Genomic DNA, 23,734 nt, shown 5'->3' on the forward strand with positions numbered 1-23,734 from the left:
ACACACACACACACACACACACACACACACACACACACAAGTAGTGTAGATCTACCCCTTACCATATCTCTGAGTTCTTCACCATGTTGCATGCCTTGGGTCCCTTGGTGGGAACAACAGCCATGGTTGCTGGCTGGTTCACTACAGTCTACACGGTTGCCTTGGACCCTGTAACTCAGCGGCTGGCTGATCCACTACACTGTTGCCTTGGACCCTGTAACTGCTGGCTGATTCACTACACTGTTGCCTTGGACCCTGCAACTGCTGGCTGATCCACTACACTGTTGCCTTGGACCCTGCAACTGCCACACGTGCCCAATGCTGCAGGTTTAGCTCCGGAATTCTGCCACACTTTTGTACTCTGCTGGCTGCATGCAGTGACTTGCCTGTTTATTACAATAATTATTGTCTTTCAAGAGTAAATGAAGCCACATGCAAGTGTGGGTTGCAGCGATGGGCACAGCGCCAGTCGGCTTCTCAAGAAAAGAAAGCCGTTGCTGATGACTGCTATGTTGCTCTTGACAGCGCACTTGGAGGGCACACCCGCCCAGCCGAGTGGACTGTAATGTGAGATCCTGGTTTGCGCACCTGCACAGTCTGTCTGTATTCGCGTCGACTTCACTGCCGGTCGGACCACTCCGGATCGTCGCGAAGCTCATGTCATGGTGATCATCCTGACCTGGGTTACCTAAAATATGCATACTATAGTTTCACTGGATACTCATTCGCTACTGGCAGTACTGCAGCGCCTCAGCAGATCAGGTTGACTTCAGTTCTGTGCCGCGCTATGGCAACTTCGTAAAGAATCCGCGAAGGACTAAAGGGACCGTCACTTAATTTTTGCCGACTACCCGCCAAAAAAATCTTTTCGTTTCACGTGCCAGACACGTCCGCGAGCGCGTACGACTCGCGCTCGGCCGGCCGCGCTACCTTTCACGTCAAGCAATTCTGTTCACCATGGTTCACGCCACATGGCTGGATTGGATAGTGCGTACATGCAGACATGATTGAAGACTTGCAAAATCAATTTTTTTACAAGTCCAGGCGCTAGGCGCTAGGCCTAGGCAGTACTAATTCCAAAGGCTAATGCCCAGGCAGCTGACTTTATTTTCGGAGAAACACTACTCATTGTAGTAAAAAGTAACAATGAATAGCGACATCATCTAGGAAGGATCGCTACCCTAACGCAAAGGAAAGGCCTTGCGCGGCTGCTCTACGAAGTGTTGAAGAAAGACTCATCAAAGTTAGTTGGTGGACGAACAACTCGCTGGCGCCGGAAAACTTGGCCCCCACCGATGGTGTTTGGTGAATCATCAAGCATAATTGTCTTGTAGCAGTGTTCAACGAGGAAGGAGAACGCTCTAGCCGCTGCTGTTGTCCGTTTCATCCACGTTGGGCGTTAGCTGCACCGCGCCTATTGTGTTTTAGTATTCCATGGACACAATTAGCATTCAGAGCGATTGTGGAGCCACAATTTACTTCACACAGCGTTGTATTGTCCACGAGCGCAAACTTCATTATCAGCAGTAACTGTTACTCTTCATCCTACATGTAGATTTGGAGTATACACGGCCTTGTCACGACAGCGACAGCTCTACAGCGTGTTCAAGTGAGAAACATTAATTTCAATTGTTGGTGGACGAATAAATGGCTGGTTCCGAAAAACGCGGCCTGCACCGATGGTGTTTGGTGGATCATCAAACAGGGTGACCAGCAGTGTTCACCGAGGAAGGAGAATGCACTCGCCACCACTCCGATTCATCCAAGTGGGCGTTAACTGCGCCGCGCCTATTGTGTTTTAGTATTCCATGGACGCACACTAGCGTTCTCAGCGATTGTGGAGCCACAACATATCTTCATGCGGCGTTGCACTGTCCAAGAGCAGAAACGTCAGCAGTGACCCATCATCATACATGTAGATTTGGAGTATACACACCATGCGCCAATGGGCCTTGGCACAACAGCGGCAGCTCTACGGAGTGTTGAAGTGAGAAACATTTGTTTCGACTTTTGGTGGACGAACAAATCGTCGAAAAACGTGGCCTGCGCCGATGGTGCTTGAAACATCAAGCATGGTATGTGGTGACTGCGCGAAATACACAACAGTAGCACAGCGGAAAGAATAACTGATTGAACAGAAGCGTTGCTTTGTGTGTTTGCGCACAGGGCACCGGTCAACTCAGTGCAAGGCCACCCGCAAGTGTAATGTGTGTTCTCGCATGGGTCACCAATCAGAGTCACCATCATGTCACGATCTGCCCTGAATCGGTCCCTTTAGTCCTTCGCCGAACGCGAAGGTCTAAAGGGGCCGTCACTTAATTTTTGCCGACTACCCGCCAAAACAATCTTTTCGTTTCACGTGTCAGGCACGTCCGCGAGCGCGTACGACTCGCGCTCGCCCGCGTTACCTTTCACGTCAAGCCTATGTAACTTACTGCATAGGGTGCAAGGTGACCGTTGTCGGTTTACATGTACTCCAGTTATTACACCGTGCATGCACTGAGTCTGTGCTGCACTGTGCATCCATAGGTGTTCGTTTGCGGTAGCGCAAGGTGACACGTAAGGTTGATGGATTGTTTTGTCCGCTGCTATTCGAAGCTCTCGGAGTCGGAAGCGTTACCTCTGTTTCCCCTGTTCCTCCCTGCGCGGAGTCTGTAGGTCTGGCTTGCAGTCGCTGTTACATGCATGTTGGCAGTTGCATGTGTTTTGGTTTTCAGTTGTCTTTATTTGTTTTGTGTGGACGACAGTTCAATATTCTAGCAGTTGTTGCACTTCCTACATTCCGTAGTCATTATGCAGTTGGTGTTCGAGAGAGCAAACTGTGTTCTTCTCCAGAGTGGAGTAAACCATTCGCTTGTGTCTGAGGAAAACCCTGTGTGTTGACGAAGAGGTTGACTTGGCTGTAGAGTGAAAGTACCACATAGTCACATGGTCCACAAAATCTTAGAACTAACTTAGGGTCTTCTGGCGTATGGTATAATTATATGAGCAGCATGAGAGTGAAGTAAAAGACTATTAGCTCAAACATTCAGTCTTTCAAGAGTAGGTGTTTCATCACGGAATAGGTTCTGCAGTTCACTTACACACTGCAACAATGGACCAGCAGTGTCCAGCACTAGAGTCATGTGAATATGTACCGTATGCATACTCACAGCTGCAAGGCCAGCGCCCCGTGGCTGCTTGACTTCTCAATCGATATAAATATTCACAACAGTAAGACTCTGTGATCAATCAGAGCTGTGCTTCGAAGTAGTCACAAATGCCCCATGATCAGTCACAAAACTAAACTTGGCAACCAGTCACAGCTTCCACGGTGCCCCAAGACCAGTCACCAGAGATGACCGTAGTAAATCTGCAGGGAGTTTCATAATCTGTTCATTGCAGAGTCCACTATACTATGATTCACGAGGGGGGGGTAGCGTTCCTGCGGATGCGGAAAACTTGGCTGGAACCCGAGTGTCACGTGAACCCTGATTTTTAAGACTTATATTATTTGTTTTACGATGAGCCTATTATACGCGATACAGGCTCAGAACACACTTTTCGTCTATTTGGCATATCAGGGATATAGGGCGGAGCAGCCCATATCCCCAATTATGACACGCGAGTTATAGTGAAATACGATTGGCGTATTGTGCTGGACTGACTGCGGTAATGTAAAGCTAAAATCAAGCAGTCAGTTTGCCCTTAGCATGGCCTTGTCATGAGGGTGCCACATCCATGGAAAGGCAACATGCCGGCTAATCTCCCTGAGAAGTTGAGTGGTTATCAGCAGGCGATGACGCTGTGTCGATGATGACCTGTTGATGCCCGACAGGAACCTTGCGAGGAGAGTCATTGGGCCCGACGGGTAGGTAAAGCCAACTTCCACCTAAAGTTTGCGGATGGCCGACATGTAGACATGGACAGATCGGGGCTGAAAAGTTCTGAACAACTCGGCAGCAAAACAACACATAAAGTAAAAAGTCATCACCTGGCAATGGATTCCAGTCATGCCCTTGACAGAACTGGAAGTAACGGGTATCGGCGGAAAAATATTTCCGGCTGGTGCCAGTGCTGCTAGCTGCAGCACGGAGTCCGGCAACTGAGAGTTGGCAAGACTGGCTGATCTGGCTCAGCTGCTGCTTCCGGAGCCCTCGATGGTTCAAACACCATCGGCGCAGGCCACGTTTTTCGGCACCACCGATTTGTTCGTCCACCAAAAGTCAAAACAAATGTTTCTCACTTCAACACTCCGTAGAGCTGCCGCTGTTGTGCCAAGGCCCATTGGCGCATGGTGTGTATACTCCAAATCGACATGTATGATGATGGGTCACTGCTGACGTTTCTGCTCTTGGACAGTGCAACGCCGCATGAAGATATGTTGTGGCTCCACAATCGCTGAGAACGCTAGTGTGCGTCCATGAAATACTAAAACACAATAGGCGCGGCGCAGCTAACGCCCACTTGGATGAATCGGAGTGGTGGCGAGTGCATTCTCCTTCCTCGGTGAACACTGCTGGTCACCCTGTTTGATGATCCACCAAACACCATCGGTGCAGGCCGCGTTTTTCGGAACCAGCCATTTATTCGTCCACCAACAATTGAAATTAATGTTTCTCACTTGAACACGCTGTAGAGCTGTCGCTGTCGTGACAAGGCCGTGTATACTCCAAATCTACATGTAGGATGAAGAGTAACAGTTACTGCTGATAATGAAGTTTGCGCTCGTGGACAATACAACGCTGTGTGAAGTAAATTGTGGCTCCACAATCGCTCTGAATGCTAATGTGTGTCCATGGAATACTAAAACACAATAGGCGCGGTGCAGCTAACGCCCAACGTGGATGAAACGGACAACAGCAGCGGCTAGAGCGTTCTCCTTCCTCGGTGAACACCGCTACAAGACATTATGCTTGATGATTCACCAAACACCATCGTTGGGGGCCAAGTTTTCCGGCGCCAGCGAGTTGTTCGTCCACCAACTAACTTTGATGAGTCTTTCTTCAACACTTCGTAGAGCAGCCGCACAAGGCCTTTCCTTTGCGTTAGGGTAGCGATCCTTCCTAGATGATGTCGCTATTCATTGTTACTTTTTACTACAATGAGTAGTGTTTCTCCGAAAATAAAGTCAGCTGCCTGGGCATTACTCCATTAGCCTTTGTATTGGCATTAGTACTGCCTAGGCCTAGCGCCTAGCGCCTGGACTTGTAAAAAAATTGATTTTGCAAGTCTTCAATCATGTCTGCATGTACGCGCTATCCAATCCAGCCATGTGGCGTGAACAGAATTGCTTGACGTGAAAGGTAGCGCGGCCGGCCGAGCGCGAGTCGTACGCGCTCGCGGACGTGTCTGGCACGTGAAACGAAAAGATTTTTTTGGCGGGTAGTCGGCAAAAATTAAGTGACGGTCCCTTTAGTCCTTCGCTAAAGAATCCTGCATGATCATGAGCTGGCATGCCAACATCGGCCCCAAGCTGTCAGACGTCCAGGACACGCGTCATTTCTGACCGCCCGGCGCATGCCGGATCACGCTCGTAAAGGGTCCCTTCCTTGGTGGTCTATTCGATCAGAATCACTCCACGCGGACGCATGCATGAAGTCTACTATAGCGTACTACAGACAGCCGCTGAAACCTAGGTTTCTTCGGTTTCCTCACACTCAGGTAGTTCTACGCCTACGGTGAAGAGCCTCGCTAGAATCGAAGGAGAGATTCGCTACAACAAACTACGAGTAGTATGAGAAGTGAGAAAAACCTCTTCCGACTTCGAAACCTTGAAGATAGTGGGCAAGCTAGCTGCCCACAGCTAGCTGACCAGTGCAGGTACAAAGGTCAAAGACTTACACTTACACTAGCGTAGTGGTACAGTCATGTAGATGTAGGTCTGCGCATGATCATGATGATCCACAGACTCGGTGAATGGCGCGATCTGTGAGTGAGACGTCGACGATTCGACGGATCGGATGACGATCATCGAAGAATATTCGTATGAATGATAAAGACATGGTTGCATCGGGAAAGGACCAACAATAGGCAACATGACCCCGGCCCGGCAGGATCTCCTTCAAGTGCATGCGCAGATACAATGTACATGTACAATGTAGGTACCTCAGGGACAGATTTTGAGACTGAAGAAACGTCAGGTGCAAGGCAAGTGTTCAGAGTAGACAGCGGTTATAATGCTGCAGGACCCCTCTTCGAGGGAACCCCCCTTTCGGATGAAAGTCACAGTCAGAATGTCTGTTGCTCCCAACATTGGAGCTTGTGCTTTCTGCGGAATGGCTTGACACTTGACTGACTCACGACTCTCTGCATCTGAAGCACACGAAAAAGCATGTCGAACCTTCCACTCGGCAAACCTTCAAGCAAGCACCGCTCCCTGCTCAATACACAGTGTTTCCGGGAATTCAACCCTCATCAGTTGAGCTGGCGAAAAGTGCCTGGGAAGCATCACTTTTAACATGTACATGTGTAGGCTTGATGAGCTGTACATGTATGTGGTGCTCTCCGGGCCAAAACATCACCAGGCCAGGGATATAAACTACATGTACAACAGTACTAATGTTACTTACAGCGACTCTCCGCTTCCAGGCGACGAACACCCCGTAAACACCAGATACTAGTACACAGCAATGACGTCAGTCAGTGGCGCTCAGATCATGCCATGGCCCATGGATGTGCATGATTGTGTAGAACTATCTTTCTCAGCCTACAAAACGTCAAAAGCTCAACTGATGAGGAGTGAATTCCCCGAAACACTAGCTGTGCACTGAGCGAGGAGTGATGCTTTCTTGCAGGTTTGTCGAGTGGAAGGTTCGATGGACTTCTCGTGTGCTCTGGCCGTGGTAACTGTGAGCCAGTCAGGTGATAATTCAGGTCCGGCCGAGGGGGAGGCCCGTGCTCCAGACAGACCAGTGTTGAGAGCAACCAACTATACTTCTGACTGTGTTCTCACCGTCCACTATACCTAAAAAATGTCTTTAGTGCTCTCCAGGCCAAACCATCACCAGGGATACAAACTTACACGCTCCGTTTCCAGCGCGACAAACACCTCGTGAAAATCGCGACACTGATTCGCGCTGATATCTAGGTGCGATTTTCACGAGGTGTTTGTCGCGCTGGAAACGGAGCGTGTAAGTTTGTATCCCTGGTGATGGTTTGGCCTGGAGAGCACTAAAGACATTTTTTAGGTATAAGTGGTGCTCTTCGGACACAATCTTCCTCAGCCTACTCAAGCTCAACTGATGAGGGGTGAATTCCCCCAAATACTGTGTGTTGAGCGGGGAATGGTGCTTTCTTGCAGGTTTGCCGAGTCGAAGGTTCGATGGACTTCTCGTGTGCTCTGGATGGCAGTTGTGAGTCAGTCAAGTGTCAAGTCAGTCGGCGGAAAAGCGTGAGCTCCGGTGTGGGGAGCATCTTTCCTATGAACGTTCGTCTTCTTCTTCTTATTATTATTAGTATCTCCGAAGTCGCTACCATGCACCACTACCTGGATAGCAGTAAGGATTTACTGCCCGAGAAAGAATGGGTAGATCTACAAACAAGGGCCAAGCCAGGGAGGCTGCTACATGACCGAAGGACGGCGTCCGTGACGCAGATACATACACGTACTACAATGACGCCTTTGTAGGTCTCAGTACTGAGTAGGTGGTTTTGTGAAGCCGTCAGACGATCTTGAACGCTACTCGTAGATCTACGAGTACGAGTCGTAGTCGTAGACCATGTACTGATGTAGACTCTGCTCCGCGACCCGGGGTCATTATATCAAGCAACTCAAGCCGGCCGCCAACAATGGCAACATGAACATGATCATATGAACATAGTCAAGGACGAAAGCTAAAATTTAATGTAGTGACGTGTAACTCGCTCTTGAGTCTTGACTTGACCGTTGATATTGACGTCTATACTCATAATAATGAGTCATGTATATGTGTCGCTTGACGTAACGACTAACGTGAGTAACGTCCGAACAAACGCTCGGCAGGAGGCAAAATTTTCAGAGACTGAGATACGATTTTGTCAAATGAGAAAGCCTTTTGCTTTCCTTGAATGAGTTACATTATCATTGAGTGTCCGAGAGAAGGTGCATCTACGTGCTAGTGCGGCTGGCGGTTGACAATGCTGCAGCAGCAGCAGCAACATGGAGAATGGCATCGCTAGTACTAGCAGCTGTGCTTCAACGTTAGCAGCGCAGAGAAGTAGGGAGTTCCCGGACACGATGTCACGACTAGGAGTCCGTGTAGCGCTGTTGCTGCTATTTGTGCTACTCGTTGGCTGTCCGGATTGGAGCAGCGGTCAACCAGCCACAGAGCGACCAGCAGTGGGGATAGGAACAACAGGTGAATTTTAATTCAGATTCTGCAATGCGTAAGCAGTAGCCATGCCCAAACTACAAAACTCATTTGAAGAGTCATTTTTCATGTGAGGGAATTAAATTAAAATGTAGATGAAATTAAAACTCGGGTGTTCAAGTGTTGAGCCCATAGTATGCATGTAAAGAGAAAGGCCCAATAGTAGTTATGACTGACAGTCCACCAAGGTAGCGAGATAATAAATTAATTGTACTGTCAGATAGTGCGACATGACAACATGATGAAATTCATATGCATGAAACCATTTACCTGTTGATACTAATCATGGAGCAGAAATGTTATTTTAGTAACAAACATGAGAACATGCATCCGCATTGGGTTAGCATTAGCATTGGATTAGCATTGGATTAGCATTGGATTAGCCGTGCATGTAAACGTACATGTAAAATATCCTAGCATCTGACAAATTTATCACAAAGAGCCAATTTGATAGCCTGCCTAGAACTCGATCTCCACTATTGGATCAATAGTACTCTAGTATATGCATGTTGCCAGTGTTGAGTATCGGGGTTTCCAAGCTGTGTACCAATGTTCAGTAGTGTAGTGAAGTTAGTGTTGTAAGGCAACTAGTATTGGTATGTGGTTGTGCGTGTTGCCTGGAATCAACCAACTCTTGCTTGCAGGTGCGGTTGTGATCAACAGCCATAGCATTGCACCAACTCCTGCTGCTCCCGTCTCTCCCGCGGACGGCGGTGGTAACCAGGGAAGCGACGGTGGTGATGACGCTGCGTCTGGATCATCCCCGGCACCGGTTACTAGTGACGACACATCATCCGGTGACAGAGCAGACCAGCAGACAACTGAACATGTAACCGTGGTTCCATCTAAGGTACCTAATGATAGATCTGTGCAGAGCACTATGATGTCATCAACCTCACCCATGATGTCATCAGCTACGGTGACAAAGTCACGGGCGACTACAGGTTTCGACGCCAGTCCGCCCGTGGTCGCCTCGGGAAGCCTAGGAGCGGGAGCTGTGGCTGCAATTGGTGTCAGTTTATCACTGGCTGCTGTGCTGCTAGTTGTGGTAGTCGTCTGGTATCTAAGCCGAAGAAAGAAGTTACGGTACAGTGGTTACCAGGTAAGTATGTGTCATTTAACTTCTGCTGCTTTTTTTAAGCGTGTACATGGGGCGTCTCGCACGGTACGGCCAGTACGACCATGGCCAGACCACTGTTCGTCCATGGTGGTCCGCCCAGAGTGCCTGTGAGCGCTAAACCGTGCCCTGCTGGCCGAAAAATCCCCCCCCCCCCCTGCGGTCACACCCCGGACCCCGGTCGCACCACTGGCACTGCCCTGTGATCTCCTGATGTACTCCGGCAGTGGTCAGTTTCAGACATACGTGTTGTGTTGCACAGTGACCAGTGCTCTTCAAGATGGTGTGTGATGCTAGTACTTTTTCCGGTATGTTTCATGCATGTTTGGTATGTGGATAAAGAAATGGAGCGGAATACAAGGAAGTGCCTGCCATAAGGTTGGTATGGTTCTGCCAATTTCACTGCATTTCGAGCAGAATCTGCCAGTTTTTCAAGCATTATCCGCCAATGGCTAGTGGCAACGGCCTCGATATCTCAACAAACATTCAGGTTACACTGCACATGCATGTACTTCAGTACAATCATGTACAATCATGTACCTGGGTTATCCGCGTGGTCCGGGACCGGCCACTGCCCGTAACTAAGTTACTTTGAAATGTCCGCAACTCCGAATCACATACATTTTGATGGGGGAAAGGCCAGAGATATGGCATATGAAGTCGCTGTTCCCACAAAAAGTGACGAAAGTGTAGTCATATTTCCACTAAAACTCGTCCAAAGGGTGCCCGGTAGACTGAAGTGCCCGTAACTTCAGGCTCTGGATAACCGAGGTATGCGTATGCATGTGTTCATGACAGCTAGCCATTGCCTAAGATCCAACTTCATGTGCGTTCACAACTTTCAATGTAATCTGGTAATCTAGTGTGTTGGTGTGTACCGATATACACACATCTAGTGTGTTGGTGTGTACCGATATACACACATCTAGTGTGTTGGTGTGTACCGATATACACACATCTAGTGTGTTGGTGTGTACCGATATACACACATCTAGTGTGTTGGTGTGTACCGATATACACACATCTAGTGTGTTGGTGTGTACCGATATACACACATCTAGTGTGTTGGTGTGTACCGATATACACACATCTAGTGTGTTGGTGTGTACCGATATACACACATCTAGTGTGTTGGTGTGTACCGATATACACACATCTAGTGTGTTGGTGTGTACCGATATACACACATCTAGTGTGTTGGTGTGTACCGATATACACACATCTAGTGTGTTGGTGTGTACCGATATACACACATCTAGTGTGTTGGTGTGTACCGATATACACACATCTAGTGTGTTGGTGTGTACCGATATACACACATCTAGTGTGTTGGTGTGTACCGATATACACACATCTAGTGTGTTGGTGTGTACCGATATACACACATCTAGTGTGTTGGTGTGTACCGATATACACACATCTAGTGTGTTGGTGTGTACCGATATACACACATCTAGTGTGTTGGTGTGTACCGATATACACACATCTAGTGTGTTGGTGTGTACCGATATACACACATCTAGTGTGTTGGTGTGTACCGATATACACACATCTAGTGTGTTGGTGTGTACCGATATACACACATCTAGTGTGTTGGTGTGTACCGATATACACACATCTAGTGTGTTGGTGTGTACCGATATACACACATCTAGTGTGTTGGTGTGTACCGATATACACACATCTAGTGTGTTGGTGTGTACCGATATACACACATCTAGTGTGTTGGTGTGTACCGATATACACACATCTAGTGTGTTGGTGTGTACCGATATACACACATCTAGTGTGTTGGTGTGTACCGATATACACACATCTAGTGTGTTGGTGTGTACCGATATACACACATCTAGTGTGTTGGTGTGTACCGATATACACACATCTAGTGTGTTGGTGTGTACCGATATACACACATCTAGTGTGTTGGTGTGTACCGATATACACACATCTAGTGTGTTGGTGTGTACCGATATACACACATCTAGTGTGTTGGTGTGTACCGATATACACACATCTAGTGTGTTGGTGTGTACCGATATACACACATCTAGTGTGTTGGTGTGTACCGATATACACACATCTAGTGTGTTGGTGTGTACCGATATACACACATCTAGTGTGTTGGTGTGTACCGATATACACACATCTAGTGTGTTGGTGTGTACCGATATACACACACATGTAGTACATGTGTGTGTATATCGGTACACACTTTTCACGTAGATCACTGTAGTGTCTTGGACCATGTGCGATTCTTTGCAGATGAGCAACCTGGCGCGGCGTAACTATGACGATACGGACGGTGATGATGTGGTGACGTACAGGAATGACGGCTTCGGTGCTTGGAGGGCCTATGATGATCTATAGCTAAGAGCATGCATGGTGGCGAACGGGAGCATAACCGGTACGATCAGTTCAAGGCAGATAATTCAGCTTGGCTAACTTTAGTATAGTGATTGGTGGTGCTATGCACACACCAGTATACATATGCACACACCAGTATACATATGCACACACCAGTATAGGCTATGCACACACCAGTATAGGCTATGCACACACCAGTATACATATGCACACACCAGTATACATATGCACACACCAGTATAGGCTATGCACACACCAGTATAGGCTATGCACACACCAGTATACATATGCACACACCAGTATAGGCTATGCACACACCAGTATACATATGCACACACCAGTATACATATGCACACACCAGTATAGGCTATGCACACACCAGTATAGGCTATGCACACACCAGTATACATATGCACACACCAGTATAGGCTATGCACACACCAGTATACATATGCACACACCAGTATACATATGCACACACCAGTATACATATGCACACACCAGTATAGGCTATGCACACACCAGTATAGGCTATGCACACACCAGTATAGGCTATGCACACACCAGTATACATATGCACACACCAGTATACATATGCACACACCAGTATAGGCTATGCACACACCAGTATAGGCTATGCACACACCAGTATACATATGCACACACCAGTATACATATGCACACACCAGTATAGGCTATGCACACACCAGTATAGGCTATGCACACACCAGTATAGGATACTAGTAACTACAGCGGATGCCGCTGCCGTTGATGTGACTCATGAACTTTGATGCCAGGAAAGAAATTGAGCTTAAAAAAAACTACTTTTCCGTGATGCCAGCGTGGCATGTTGAATTCTGGTGGGAAACAGTTGCACCACTCCCATCCTCCCCCAGACACACGCTACGGGACCTCGAGGACGATCTAACTCGCCAGCATCAGTTTGGATGCAGCCCATAGCCCATAGCTTTCTGCCGTTACCCAGCATTTGCTGTTAACTAGCATCCACGCCAGTGATCCTATTCAGTAACCAACCCTGGTAGTCTGCTGTTCTCTTGGGCAGACTGGCAACTTGCTTCACTGAGCTATTGCCGTAAGGGCCGGTTAGTCGGTACATACACTACATGCAGTTTCCGGTAGATACCGAACACCGTCATGTGCTGTATTTACCGACAGCACTGAGTCACTCACTTCCTTGTAGTTGTCACACTAGGCTTTTGTGAATCTCTCTGCTCTCTGACAAACCCACTTCCTAAGAGCTCCCCAATTACTCTTCTGCTTTTCTACTTCGAAGTATTATTTTCTATTTCAGTGGTTTTAAAGCCATTATACCCTATTTACTAAGCAAAAAATTAAACTGTTTTGTAGGAGACCTTCCATACCCTGTTGTCATTTTCGCCCGGTCCCTCACACACACACACACACACACACACACACACACACACACACACACACACACACACACACACACACACTTGCACACTCTTGCTCACCTCTTCTCTTAACCCGCTTCTTTTATCTTGCATTGGTATCATTGGAACTGATCGCTGATCAAACATGTGCATCCACCCTGCACGATACCCAGTTGACTGTGATGATCGACTGCACTAGGTAGTAGTCATCATAACGATATCGTAGAATCTATCGGAGTGGAATTAGGGTGTTTAAAATTACTTTGTATGTTTAAGTTGTGTTTATATCAAAGCTGCCATCTCAGCATGTAAAAAAAGTATATAATTTTTTGCTTTCATTGTACAGAAATGTAAGTGCCTTCTTCTACTTTGGAACTCGTAGTTTGGCCTGTGTGTGTACGGCAGTCAGAGAGTGTGTGGGGGGGGGGGGGTCTGTGCGTATCGTGTGCAGGGCTTTCAGCTGCTGTGCGAATGAAACGCAGTCGTGAACGATCGATACTGGTCTTGCATGCAAGCATGGATATCAGAAAATACTTGGACGATCTGCAAAGCAAGGGGCATGTCGTGGGCAGACATTTCGCACAGGTAAACTTTACACTGGTGTCAATATTCACCCGGTGTGTCTGTGGGCAAATTGTCAAAAATCAACAACTGCTGCTGCTGCTGCTGCTTTTGTGTAGTCTGTTGTTCAGCACATAGGGTACAGTAGTCACCAAAGTTGATGAGGATGATGATGATGATGATGAGGATGAGGATGATCATGATGGCTGAGAGATCAACGCGCCGGAGCTGAGTTAGCACTAGCGCCAGCCAGCTTCTTCTTCTTGAGCGTGATCAGCTGCTGTGCCTGTTCAGGTGTTGGCGGACCCTTCAGAACAATGTGAACGTCCGGTCCGCTGGGATCTGCAGCGGGAGGGGGTGGGGGCTTCTGCTGAGGGGCCGCTGCTGGTGGATCACCAATGACAACATTGATCGTTGGTGCTTTATCTGCACTCTGTCCCGGAGCAGCGTGTGAGCTGCCCGACTGTGCGGGGGCATCCTTGGCGCCGGGGACTTGCATTGGGTGGGTGGACCTGGGCTGGGGAAGGCCATCTCGGACATTGACAGCCGGTACTGCCGACACGGCAACACGATCTGCGGCGCTGGGAGGGGCACCTGGCCGGCGTATCTCCTTGAATCCAGGACGAGGCACAATCGGCTGCTGCAAGATGGGATCAGTGTGCGCCGCGGCACCCGGAGGTGGTCCATTCGCTGACTGGATCTGTTTGCCGCGGTGGTGAATGGTGTGAACGACAGGAAGGCCTGCGTCCCGTGCGCCGGCGAAAGCCTCCGGGTAGGGTCTCTGCGCGGGATACTGGACATTGCCCGGTGGTGCATAGCTATTCCCGCCGGGCAGAACGGGAGCACGCACTCTAGCCGCACCGCTCGGCCGATTGGCCATGGGAATACGCTGTCTGGGAACGTGTATGACCAGACGGTTGGGCAGGTCGGGATGGTTGATACTGATCTTTTTGTGTGTGTCAGGCGAGGGTGTTGTACCCACTTTGGTAATACTGCCGCCGCCTGGCTTGGTTGCATTGAAAGCAGGCAGACCTTCTCTACCCGGGACCACCACGACTTGGCCAGGTTGACCCGCAGCCGGTGTACCAGGTGCGACCGGCTGAGCCTGAACAATGCGACCGTCGGGTAGCATGTAGCTAGCCGGCAGCTGGACGACTGGCTTCACCTGTATGACGGACGTTGCGTTCTTACCAGCTGCTTGCTCTGCCCCCTCCGCCACAGGATCGGCATAATGATAGTTGGGATACAAGACGTCATTGTAACAGGGCAGTGGTTTGCCACCAAGCACGCTCAGGTCGGCACGGATATCGAAGGCTGGACAGTTCATGGGCATGAGATCCGTGTCGAGACACATGCGCACCTCGTACAGCACGTTGACCCAAACCGACTGCGTGGCATCCTTGATCTGCTTGCGTCGGCAGTACAGTGCGGCACGAAACCCCGTGCCGTCGATGATGGCCTGGTGCAGCTCGGTCGCCTTGTACGTGTACATATCGTCCGGGTAGATGCGCGACTCCTCTAATACTCTGAACAGGTTATAGCGAGCATGAAGATCTATAGCCGTGTGGAAGTACACGCCAGTGCTGAATGGCGAGCAGACGCCGTGACGTCGGTACTCTCGTGACCACTTCTGCTCGGCGTTGGGAGTGAAGTCCAGATTGGGCCAGACTCTGGACAGCTCAATGAGAGTCGGGTCGTCGATCAGGTTCAACAGCCTGCCCTCGGACGGATAGGCTCGCCGGTACAGCGGCCGCAGTGCAGTGCCACGGCAGAAGCTGACGTGCTTATCGCCACGGGCAATCGCCGGCCAGAAGCCGCGGAGTATCCAGAGGTCTGCTTCGTAGTTGAGTTCCTGGCATGGGTTGCGCCCGGCCGTCATGCAGTGACCGTTGGGCCAGACCTGAGACAGGACGTAATAGCTGACGTTCGGCACGCTGGGATCAAAATGATGCGCAGACTGATACCTGGAGAAGCGGCTGTATGTGGGTCGCATGTTCCCCTGGCCGCCGCCGCCGGGACCCTGGCCATGACCCTGTGGACCACCGCCATAAAAGGAACCCGGTGGCCTACCAGCGTAGTGGTCAAAGTATGGGTTCACTGCCGACGATCCCGGACTGACTGGTTCCGGCGCCGCGCCTGGATCTATGGGCACTGGGTCTGCCGGTGGTGGCTCAGCGCCGGCTGCTGGCGGTGGTGCCTGACCACCTTGTGCGGGCGGTACTGGATCCGCATACTGACTGGCTGGGTATTGCTGGTTGTTGAAGTGTGCAGGCGGTGGGTGTGTTTGTAGCAGTGATGCCGCCGATGGCACTGCGCCCGGTGCACCCACTGCATTGCCGCCGGGAGGTTGTAACGTCGAGCCATTCTTAGCCGTGTTGAACGGATTGGACTTTGGAGCTTTCAGCGGCCATTGGATATCTGCATGTTGACCACACATAGAGAACAGGACATGTCACTTCATGCAACACCCACCCACAGACACATAGACACCCCCCCCCCCCCCAATACACACCTCAGACCTGCCCATCGCGGTAGCGATGATAGCGAACAGCTATGTTAGACATAGCAACTTGTGCTGGGATTACACCATTCAACAGCTTGCAAGGCTGATGAATTGACCGCCACTAATTGTTAGCCTGGTATCCACCACACAGCTGATTGAAGTGGCTTTATCTGGCCAGTGAATCCCTATTTTTCATTTTTCTTTTTCCATTTTTCCATTATTATTTTCGACACACACCACACCACATGCTCCGGCATACACTGGCTGCTGGTAACCACCCAGGAGAATGAAAGAAGAAGTAGGAGAATGAGAAAGAGAAGAAAGACGTGTGCGACCATAATCGTCGGGAACTGAACCCGCAACCTCTCGATTGGAAATCGACTGCACATACCACTGCACCATATGGGACACCACACACACACACACACACACACACACACACACACACACACACACACACACACACACACACACACACACACACACACACACACACACACACACCACACACACACACACACACACACATGACCACATCTGGTAGCCCCTCCATATTTATGTCTAATGCATACAAGGACTGCACTAAACAGTTAGTTACGGTATACATGCAATAAGAAAGCGATCAAAGGTCTACTACTACCTATGGAGAGGACATGTAAACTAAGCATTATCCAGCATCAGGAGCTCTCACCATCAGTATACATGACTGTACTGTCTCCAATATCTCAGCAGGCTGATATAATATTATTTAGAACAGTGGGATGGGGGGGGGGGGGGAGGGATAAGGTATGGATGCTCCTGCAAGAACAATAATGACCTGTGCAGCACTGCACCTCAGCCAGATTAGAAACTACATCTAACGTTACCCCGCTTATGAAGGAGCTGAAAAAGTGTGGTGAACGTGTTTCACATCTCCTGTGGGTTTTAATATTGAGGAGGCAGTGACAAGAAATGACAGCAGTCATAATTCTATGGCAGTGTTGAAACAGAATACTGAAGTAGGCTGTCATCACTTCACCTGAGCCTGACTTTCCTCTCGGCTTTAAAGCAATGCCAGCTATGTAGTACATGCAGCACAGTTATTTCTCCTTGACATTACACCAATTTCAAATCCTCAATCAGTCCTACCACTACGGCAAGTACTTACATAACCCTCGTTTGGACTTTGCAGAACGTCCCACTCTCATCCGTACAGGGCTCGCTCCTACGCCGTCCAATAAACCGCAGCAGGCAGCCAGCGTCATAACAACAAGCACACGAACTATCCACGGACTATGAGCACCAGCAGTGGTATTCCGCCTATCGTCCATTGTGCACGTACAACACGAGTCACTACCACCTACGAGGCACCCACTTCCACCCTTCCTTCTCGGTTTCATGGTCCAAGCGACACGAGGACACGGGGAACACTACATCTGGGACCAGCTAGTTTCAATACACACACCTCTCGCCTTGTCTTCGATCCGTCCTTCGAAATACTTCTCACATCTTGCGAACAGCAGAACACAGCATCTACTAGGTCAAACAGCAACCACGCTACTGCTCCACAAACATAACCGTCTTGCCGAAAAAGGTGAGGCTGAGTCCAGCAATGCTTCGAACGCTAACGCCGTTCTCTGTCTCTGGTCCTCTGTCCTTCCAAGGCTCTTCCCAGCCGAATTGGTCTGACAGGGCTTGGACGGCAGGGCAGCAGCGTCTCTCCCTGGCCTGGGCAGAGGTACGGCACGCCATGCAGCAGCTGCTTGGATGAGCTTGGGGAATGTAGGGCAAGTTGTAACACGAGGCCATGACGGACAGTGAGCAAATCACGTATAGGTAATGAGACGGCACGAGGAAGAGCCAACGGTGCACCTGTCAGCGCAGCGACTAAAAGCGACCCGACTAGCATTGCAAGCCAGCTGTGGACGCTTGTAGCAGAACCAGCCAGTCCTCGGTAGTCCCCTCTGCCCAACTCTCTAAACTGATTGAATTAATCTCTAGTACAGATGCACTGCTTGTGCTGGCAGACGAACGACTTCATTGTGTCCTCCTCTAAACTCCACACTTCGGAGGTTCGTATTTCAGCGCCGCAAGGCCAAGGGTTGTGTTGGGCCTCGGCCTGGGGTCACACGGTACAGCATGCACTCAGCAGCAGTCGTTGTCGCACTTGCGCGGTAGTTATGTAGATCTACACTACAGCATGGTAGATCTACGCCCGGGCCCAGTACTGCAGACTGCAGTAGATCTACACTACAGACTACAATCTACACTACAGCTAGCCTTCCTTCTACCGCAGTACCGGTGATGACGTGTATCTTCACACGGCAACACGTCGATGGGCGGGAAAGAAGGGATCGAGACTCAACAGGCTACAAATCATGCCGTGAATTTTTCAGGCATCAAAATCTTCTGAAGTCACGGCCAATAACCATGATAACACTCTTGACAGAAATAAACAATCCCTCTCAGTCTCACTCAGTCTCACTCAGTCTCACTCAGTCTCTACCCTACAACATAAAGACGGGCCAGATATAGCTCAAGTAAGTTAGTTAGGGGTGTCTCTAGGCTCCCGGATCCCATCGATCTTTCGAAGAATAAAACTTGTCAAAATCACCAATCAGTGAACGTAAATCGCACTTCACAGTGTGATGTTTTCATTGCACATGACTATAATTATCACAGTCAGTAATGACTAATGTGCATATTTGCAGGGCGCGTCCATGATCCATACGTACATAGCCTCTCCTGCAGGCGAACGGTAGACGTAGACGTAGACACATAATTGTCACACGGTCACATCAGGCAAAACATGGATACATAACCTCATTATGACGTCGCGCGCAGGAATACATCACAAGTAACACGCTAGTTTCACAACCGTTTTGTACTTGCAATCTTTAACCCCATGTACGTCGCGCACAAGTGAGCACACACGGGAAGATGAAATATGTAGTCGTTCACTCGTCATCCGTGACTATATTGGTATTCGCATTAGTATACCATCATGGCGTGGAATTATGAAGCATCTACATCTATACAGTAACCAAGGTAACTGTAAGACTGAAATGAGGAAGGGCAGCGCAGGCGCTGCTGTCTGGTGTTTGTGGCAGTCTGATTTCACTTCCATCATCCATGAGATCCATAGCCTTGGTAAACGTGACGAACACAATGTGTGCGGTTTGTGCATGTGCGCCTGCAAGGGTAAGGATATTCACTCCAAAATAAACAGTCGCACATACCCGTGGCATGCAAGAGCCATTTCAATTTGGCTTGATATAAGTATCTGCTCGAAGACACTGGTGAACAAGTACTAGGACTCGAAAGCGGTATGACGGTGGTGAATTCAGCCAGTAAGATGGTGAATTCAGCCAGTAAGATGGTGAATTCAGCCAGTAAGATGGTGAATTCAGCCAGTAAGATGGTGAATTCAGCCAGTAAGATGGTGAATTCGGCCCTCCGGACCCTGCTACATGGAGATCTACTAGTGGTCTAGTGCCAAAACCAATCAGACAACGGTATTGCTGACATTGCTTAGCCGGTCCATCTACGAATAATTTACTGTACTTGAAGTAGATCGCTGGTTGTGAGGAACCATGATGACACCCTCCCCGATCTGTTTGATGCTCGACTCGGCTAGCCCAGTAAGCTTCGACTAAACGACCAGGCAACCACGAATCGGATGATGACTGTACTCAAAACCATCGCTGTATAATGTACGTGTAGTGGTTGTCTAGCTACTACTTCAGTAGTAGCCCGTGTTTATCATTGCCTTTTGTTCCAACTCATGAGTCATGGGAGTCTTGTCTGATGTGGCTGGTGTGGGTGCGTCACCCAGTTCTAACCGCCTTGTAATCGTCGAAAAGACCTCTTTTACGGGTAAAGCGAAGCACAATCATCACCATGTATCAGAAATTCTTTCCGAAACAATGCATCCAATCTTCTTTTGAGCAGTACCTGCTCCTGCTCCGCGCATCCCCCTGGTTTCTGATATCTCGAACGTGTACTGACTATCTCGATCACCCCTGCTAACGTTATTGCCCCCCGCTTGTTTTTCATGATCCATTGCTTCTTGCCTCCCCGGTTAATTTCCATCTAGTTGTTTCTGGCTAGTACCAGTTCTAACGCACTTAACAATCATCCTTATTGGCGTCACGCCATCGCGGAATGAAAGAATAATAATAATCAGTACAGTGAATAGTTAAACCCAACACGAATGAAAAATGAGAAATTGAATGTAACAAGTTAATTGTCCATGATCGACTTCGTGATTCACACACACCGTTGTTGATTGCACCAAGAGCATATACATGTAAGTAGCTTACTTACACTTGATTGCACTCGACGAACCTGAATTTTTTTGTCCCAAGAAACTGAAGAAAGTATCCTAAGGGCGTAAGGGAATGTAAGTTCCTGCATGTTCGTCGCACAGAAGTTGGATTTGCACCCAACTGTTCTAACGTCTACATATGCATGTACATGTATGTTCGAAATACAATGTAGGGTGTCCGGCGTTTTACAGAAACTCGAAGTCCGGGATGAACACCTACATGTACACCCAGTACTACGTAGTCACTAATACATGTACAAGAGAAGCTACTCCGCTAGCAAGGGCGGTGCATGCTGGCGACCGCGCTCTCTACACCACACACATCAGGCCACATCTTACAGTATGTACATGTACATGTACGTGTATGTGCGCTTTGATCATACTACAAGTTAGTGTAGTAGTCACTGAATAATACAAGAGAGGCAGACAGGTGCTGATTGCAGTGAGACAGCGAGAGACACAAGCCCAACTGCCACAACTGAAAGTGAGAACAACGGAACCTCAGACTGAGGCCGTGAGGGAGACGGTACATCATGGTGCATACACATAGCCTGAGCATGCAAGCTGTTTGTAGCGAGCACCTCACCGTTGCGTTATCCACCCAGCACTCATACAGCAGAGGGGTAGATCTACTTACTTGAACAGATCGAGTTCAGAAGAGAAGCTTCGAAGAAGAATGGGATCATCAGTCCTGATCGGGTGTATGAACAGTGGCATGGTGCTACGAGGTGAAATCCAACACCTGGCTCTCAACTACATACATGTAAGCTTCCGGGGTTGGACTTCACCTGGCACCACTGAATAGTGGTCACGGCTACAGGGCCAAAGTGATCCCTGGCCTGGATCTCAGCTGTGTAGGGGTTGGATTTCATCTGGCGTCACATTCTCTAGCTGCCTGCACGTGATAGTGCCGCTTTAGTATTACTGAGTCTGTTGATACCAAACTAAACATTGACGTTGACAGGTCAGCCAAGCAACCAGGAAGGAAAACTGTCAAGCGACGTGACAGCACCAGAACGGATCGAACAGACGTACAGAGACCGCACTATCGGCTACATCACAGTACATCATAGTAGTACATAAAAAATAGCAGTACAGCATGCATAGCAGCTGATTGAGTTATGACTGTAGATGTATGCTAGCGCTGTACACTGTACTTGGAAGTACATTGACATTGTACATGTGCGCGAGTACAGCATAGCATCAGGATCAGGGCAGATGCGGGCACTGAAGGCAACAGCTACGACAACCGCTGGAAAGAAGGAGAAGGACCATGTCGTCACCCTGATGAGCCAACTCGAGCCAGACCTCCAGCGCACCCTACAGCTCGCCTCTGAGAAAGGCGCATCAATTATTATTTGGCTGACATGTCGGCCATCGGAGGCATGGCTTCACCCTGCACAAGGGTGCCTTCCGCGATGCCATAATGCCTCAGGTATGGATGGGGTCCTGCTCGCTTACCTGCAACATGCGCGTGTGGAAAACCATTCTCGACCACCCATGCCATGTCATGTGCCATCGGTGGTTATCCCTCGCTACGGCACAACGAGGTCCAAGATCTAACAGCAACACTGCTACGCGACGTCGCACATGATGTTCATGTTGAGCCGCACCTCCAGCCTGTGACTGGTGAGCGCTTTCCCCTGCGGTCCACCATCACGGCAGAACAAGCTCGGCTGGATGTAGTTGTCAGCGGTCTACATGGTGGACGGTTTGAGAGGACCTTTTTTAGATGTCCGGGTTTTCAACCCATTTGTCCCCTCAAATCGGAAACCAACGATCGCTGGCAGCTACTGAAAGCATAAAGAGGAGAAAAGGAGGAGCTACGAGAGTCGCATCATCAACATAGAGCACGCCTCCTTCATCCCCGTGGTATTCAGTACGACTGGTGGCCAAGGGAAGGCAGCCTCCACCCTCTTTGGCCGCATTGCAGGCATCAAGTCTGAGAAGAACAGTGAGCCATTCTCTGTGGCAATGGCTTTGTCAGCCTTTGATCAGAGCCCAGCTGTCCTTTGCTCTTGTGAAGGCGGCTGTGGCATGCCTTCGTACGATCGTGGGCATCGCCACAAGTCGAGCAGATATGACCCTCATGACCCTCTGACCCTATAATTATGACCCTCTGCAGCTCTGCCACACTTGCTGTCTCCGAGTGTCATCTGTACAGGCTGTAGTGTAGGCAACCTGTCTGTTTCCCCCCTCCCCCCCCCCCCCCGGCCTTCCCCGTTCTCTGTACATGTATCATTTGGTATGTTTTGTATTTAGCGTTTGACCGGATATTCTTCCTTCTCTTTATTTTGCGCTGCATATTATTATTTTTCTGGTTTTAGAGTTCCTACCGATTTTTTCAAGACTGAGCTGCAATTCAGTTTTGCCCGTACCAGGCCCAGCGATTGCATGCGTGCAGCATACACTGATACAGCATTGCAATGATGGAGGGGAGGGGCCTAGGGAGATAATGGACCACTGGGGAATAAACTGAAAGCTAATGATTCCTCCGATCATCATGACAAGTCATTGTGTTGCAAATGATGCTGTGACATGCCTTTGTAGCCGCAAATCAGAAATGTTACACACGAACTTCAACTTAGTTGCAGGAAGTAGCGACTTCGGCAGTTTTAAAGCGTGAGCTTCACGAAGTTACACATGACTGGTGTTATTCAATCGTTGGTGCTTCTTCAATCATCTGTCTTTGCCCCAGCGATACATGCTATAAAAGTTGTAACCTGCGGTTAGTGGGCTGTTTCACTAGAAGCATCTCACATCGCCATACTTATGACCCTGCTGTCAGCCAGAGAGGCTGAGCTATGCATCCCTGCCACCACCACCACCGCTGCTGCTGCCATTGCCACCCACCGCGTACCACTGCCACCCTCCTGACCACGCTACCTGGCCGTCCCAGTCATGGCACCCGGGACACCTTGATAGGGAGGTTTCGCTCTACGTAATGACGTATGAAAATCCGTATGTCATACGCGCCGGGGAGCGAGGGCAACTTTCATACGTAAATCTCTCTACGGATTTCCGTAGGAAAGCTCTCTCCTGCGAGGCTACGTTGGGTCCTCGGTAGGACTTCTTGAAATATTTTTCACATTTTCCGCATTTGTCCATGGCAACGTTCAAGCCGCGCGGAACACACGGTAC

The 23,734-nt window shown here is 49.2% G+C and overlaps 3 protein-coding genes across 3 annotated transcripts in view; 1 reads left to right on the forward strand and 2 right to left on the reverse strand.

Annotated features, from left to right (window-relative positions):
- Positions 1–623, reverse strand: part of LOC135813586 (uncharacterized) — a 2,368-nt gene extending 1,745 nt beyond the window's left edge. Inside the window, exon 1 of the mRNA XM_065326676.1 lies at positions 63–623. Within this exon, the coding sequence (XP_065182748.1) occupies positions 63–124 (62 nt within the window). The 5' untranslated portion in view covers positions 125–623. The remainder of the gene's footprint in view (positions 1–62) is intronic.
- Positions 624–7,868: 7,245 nt separating this feature from the next.
- LOC135813831 (uncharacterized) lies at positions 7,869–13,586 on the forward strand. The gene is made up of 3 exons (XM_065326848.1): positions 7,869–8,318; positions 8,975–9,432; positions 11,710–13,586. The coding sequence occupies exons 1-3, from the start codon at positions 8,120–8,122 to the stop codon at positions 11,812–11,814; spliced, it is 762 nt and encodes a 253-aa protein (XP_065182920.1). The 5' UTR covers positions 7,869–8,119; the 3' UTR covers positions 11,815–13,586.
- On the reverse strand, positions 13,533–18,304 carry LOC135813830 (uncharacterized). The gene is made up of 2 exons (XM_065326847.1): positions 17,435–18,304; positions 13,533–16,202 (listed from the first exon to the last, which is right to left on the reverse strand). The coding sequence occupies exons 1-2, from the start codon at positions 17,664–17,666 to the stop codon at positions 13,999–14,001; spliced, it is 2,436 nt and encodes an 811-aa protein (XP_065182919.1). The 5' UTR covers positions 17,667–18,304; the 3' UTR covers positions 13,533–13,998.
- Positions 18,305–23,734: the final 5,430 nt, after the last annotated feature.

The sequence above is a fragment of the Sycon ciliatum genome, chromosome 4, assembly GCF_964019385.1.
Source record: "Sycon ciliatum chromosome 4, ocSycCili1.1, whole genome shotgun sequence".
In the NCBI taxonomy this organism is placed as follows: domain Eukaryota; kingdom Metazoa; phylum Porifera; class Calcarea; order Leucosolenida; family Sycettidae; genus Sycon; species Sycon ciliatum.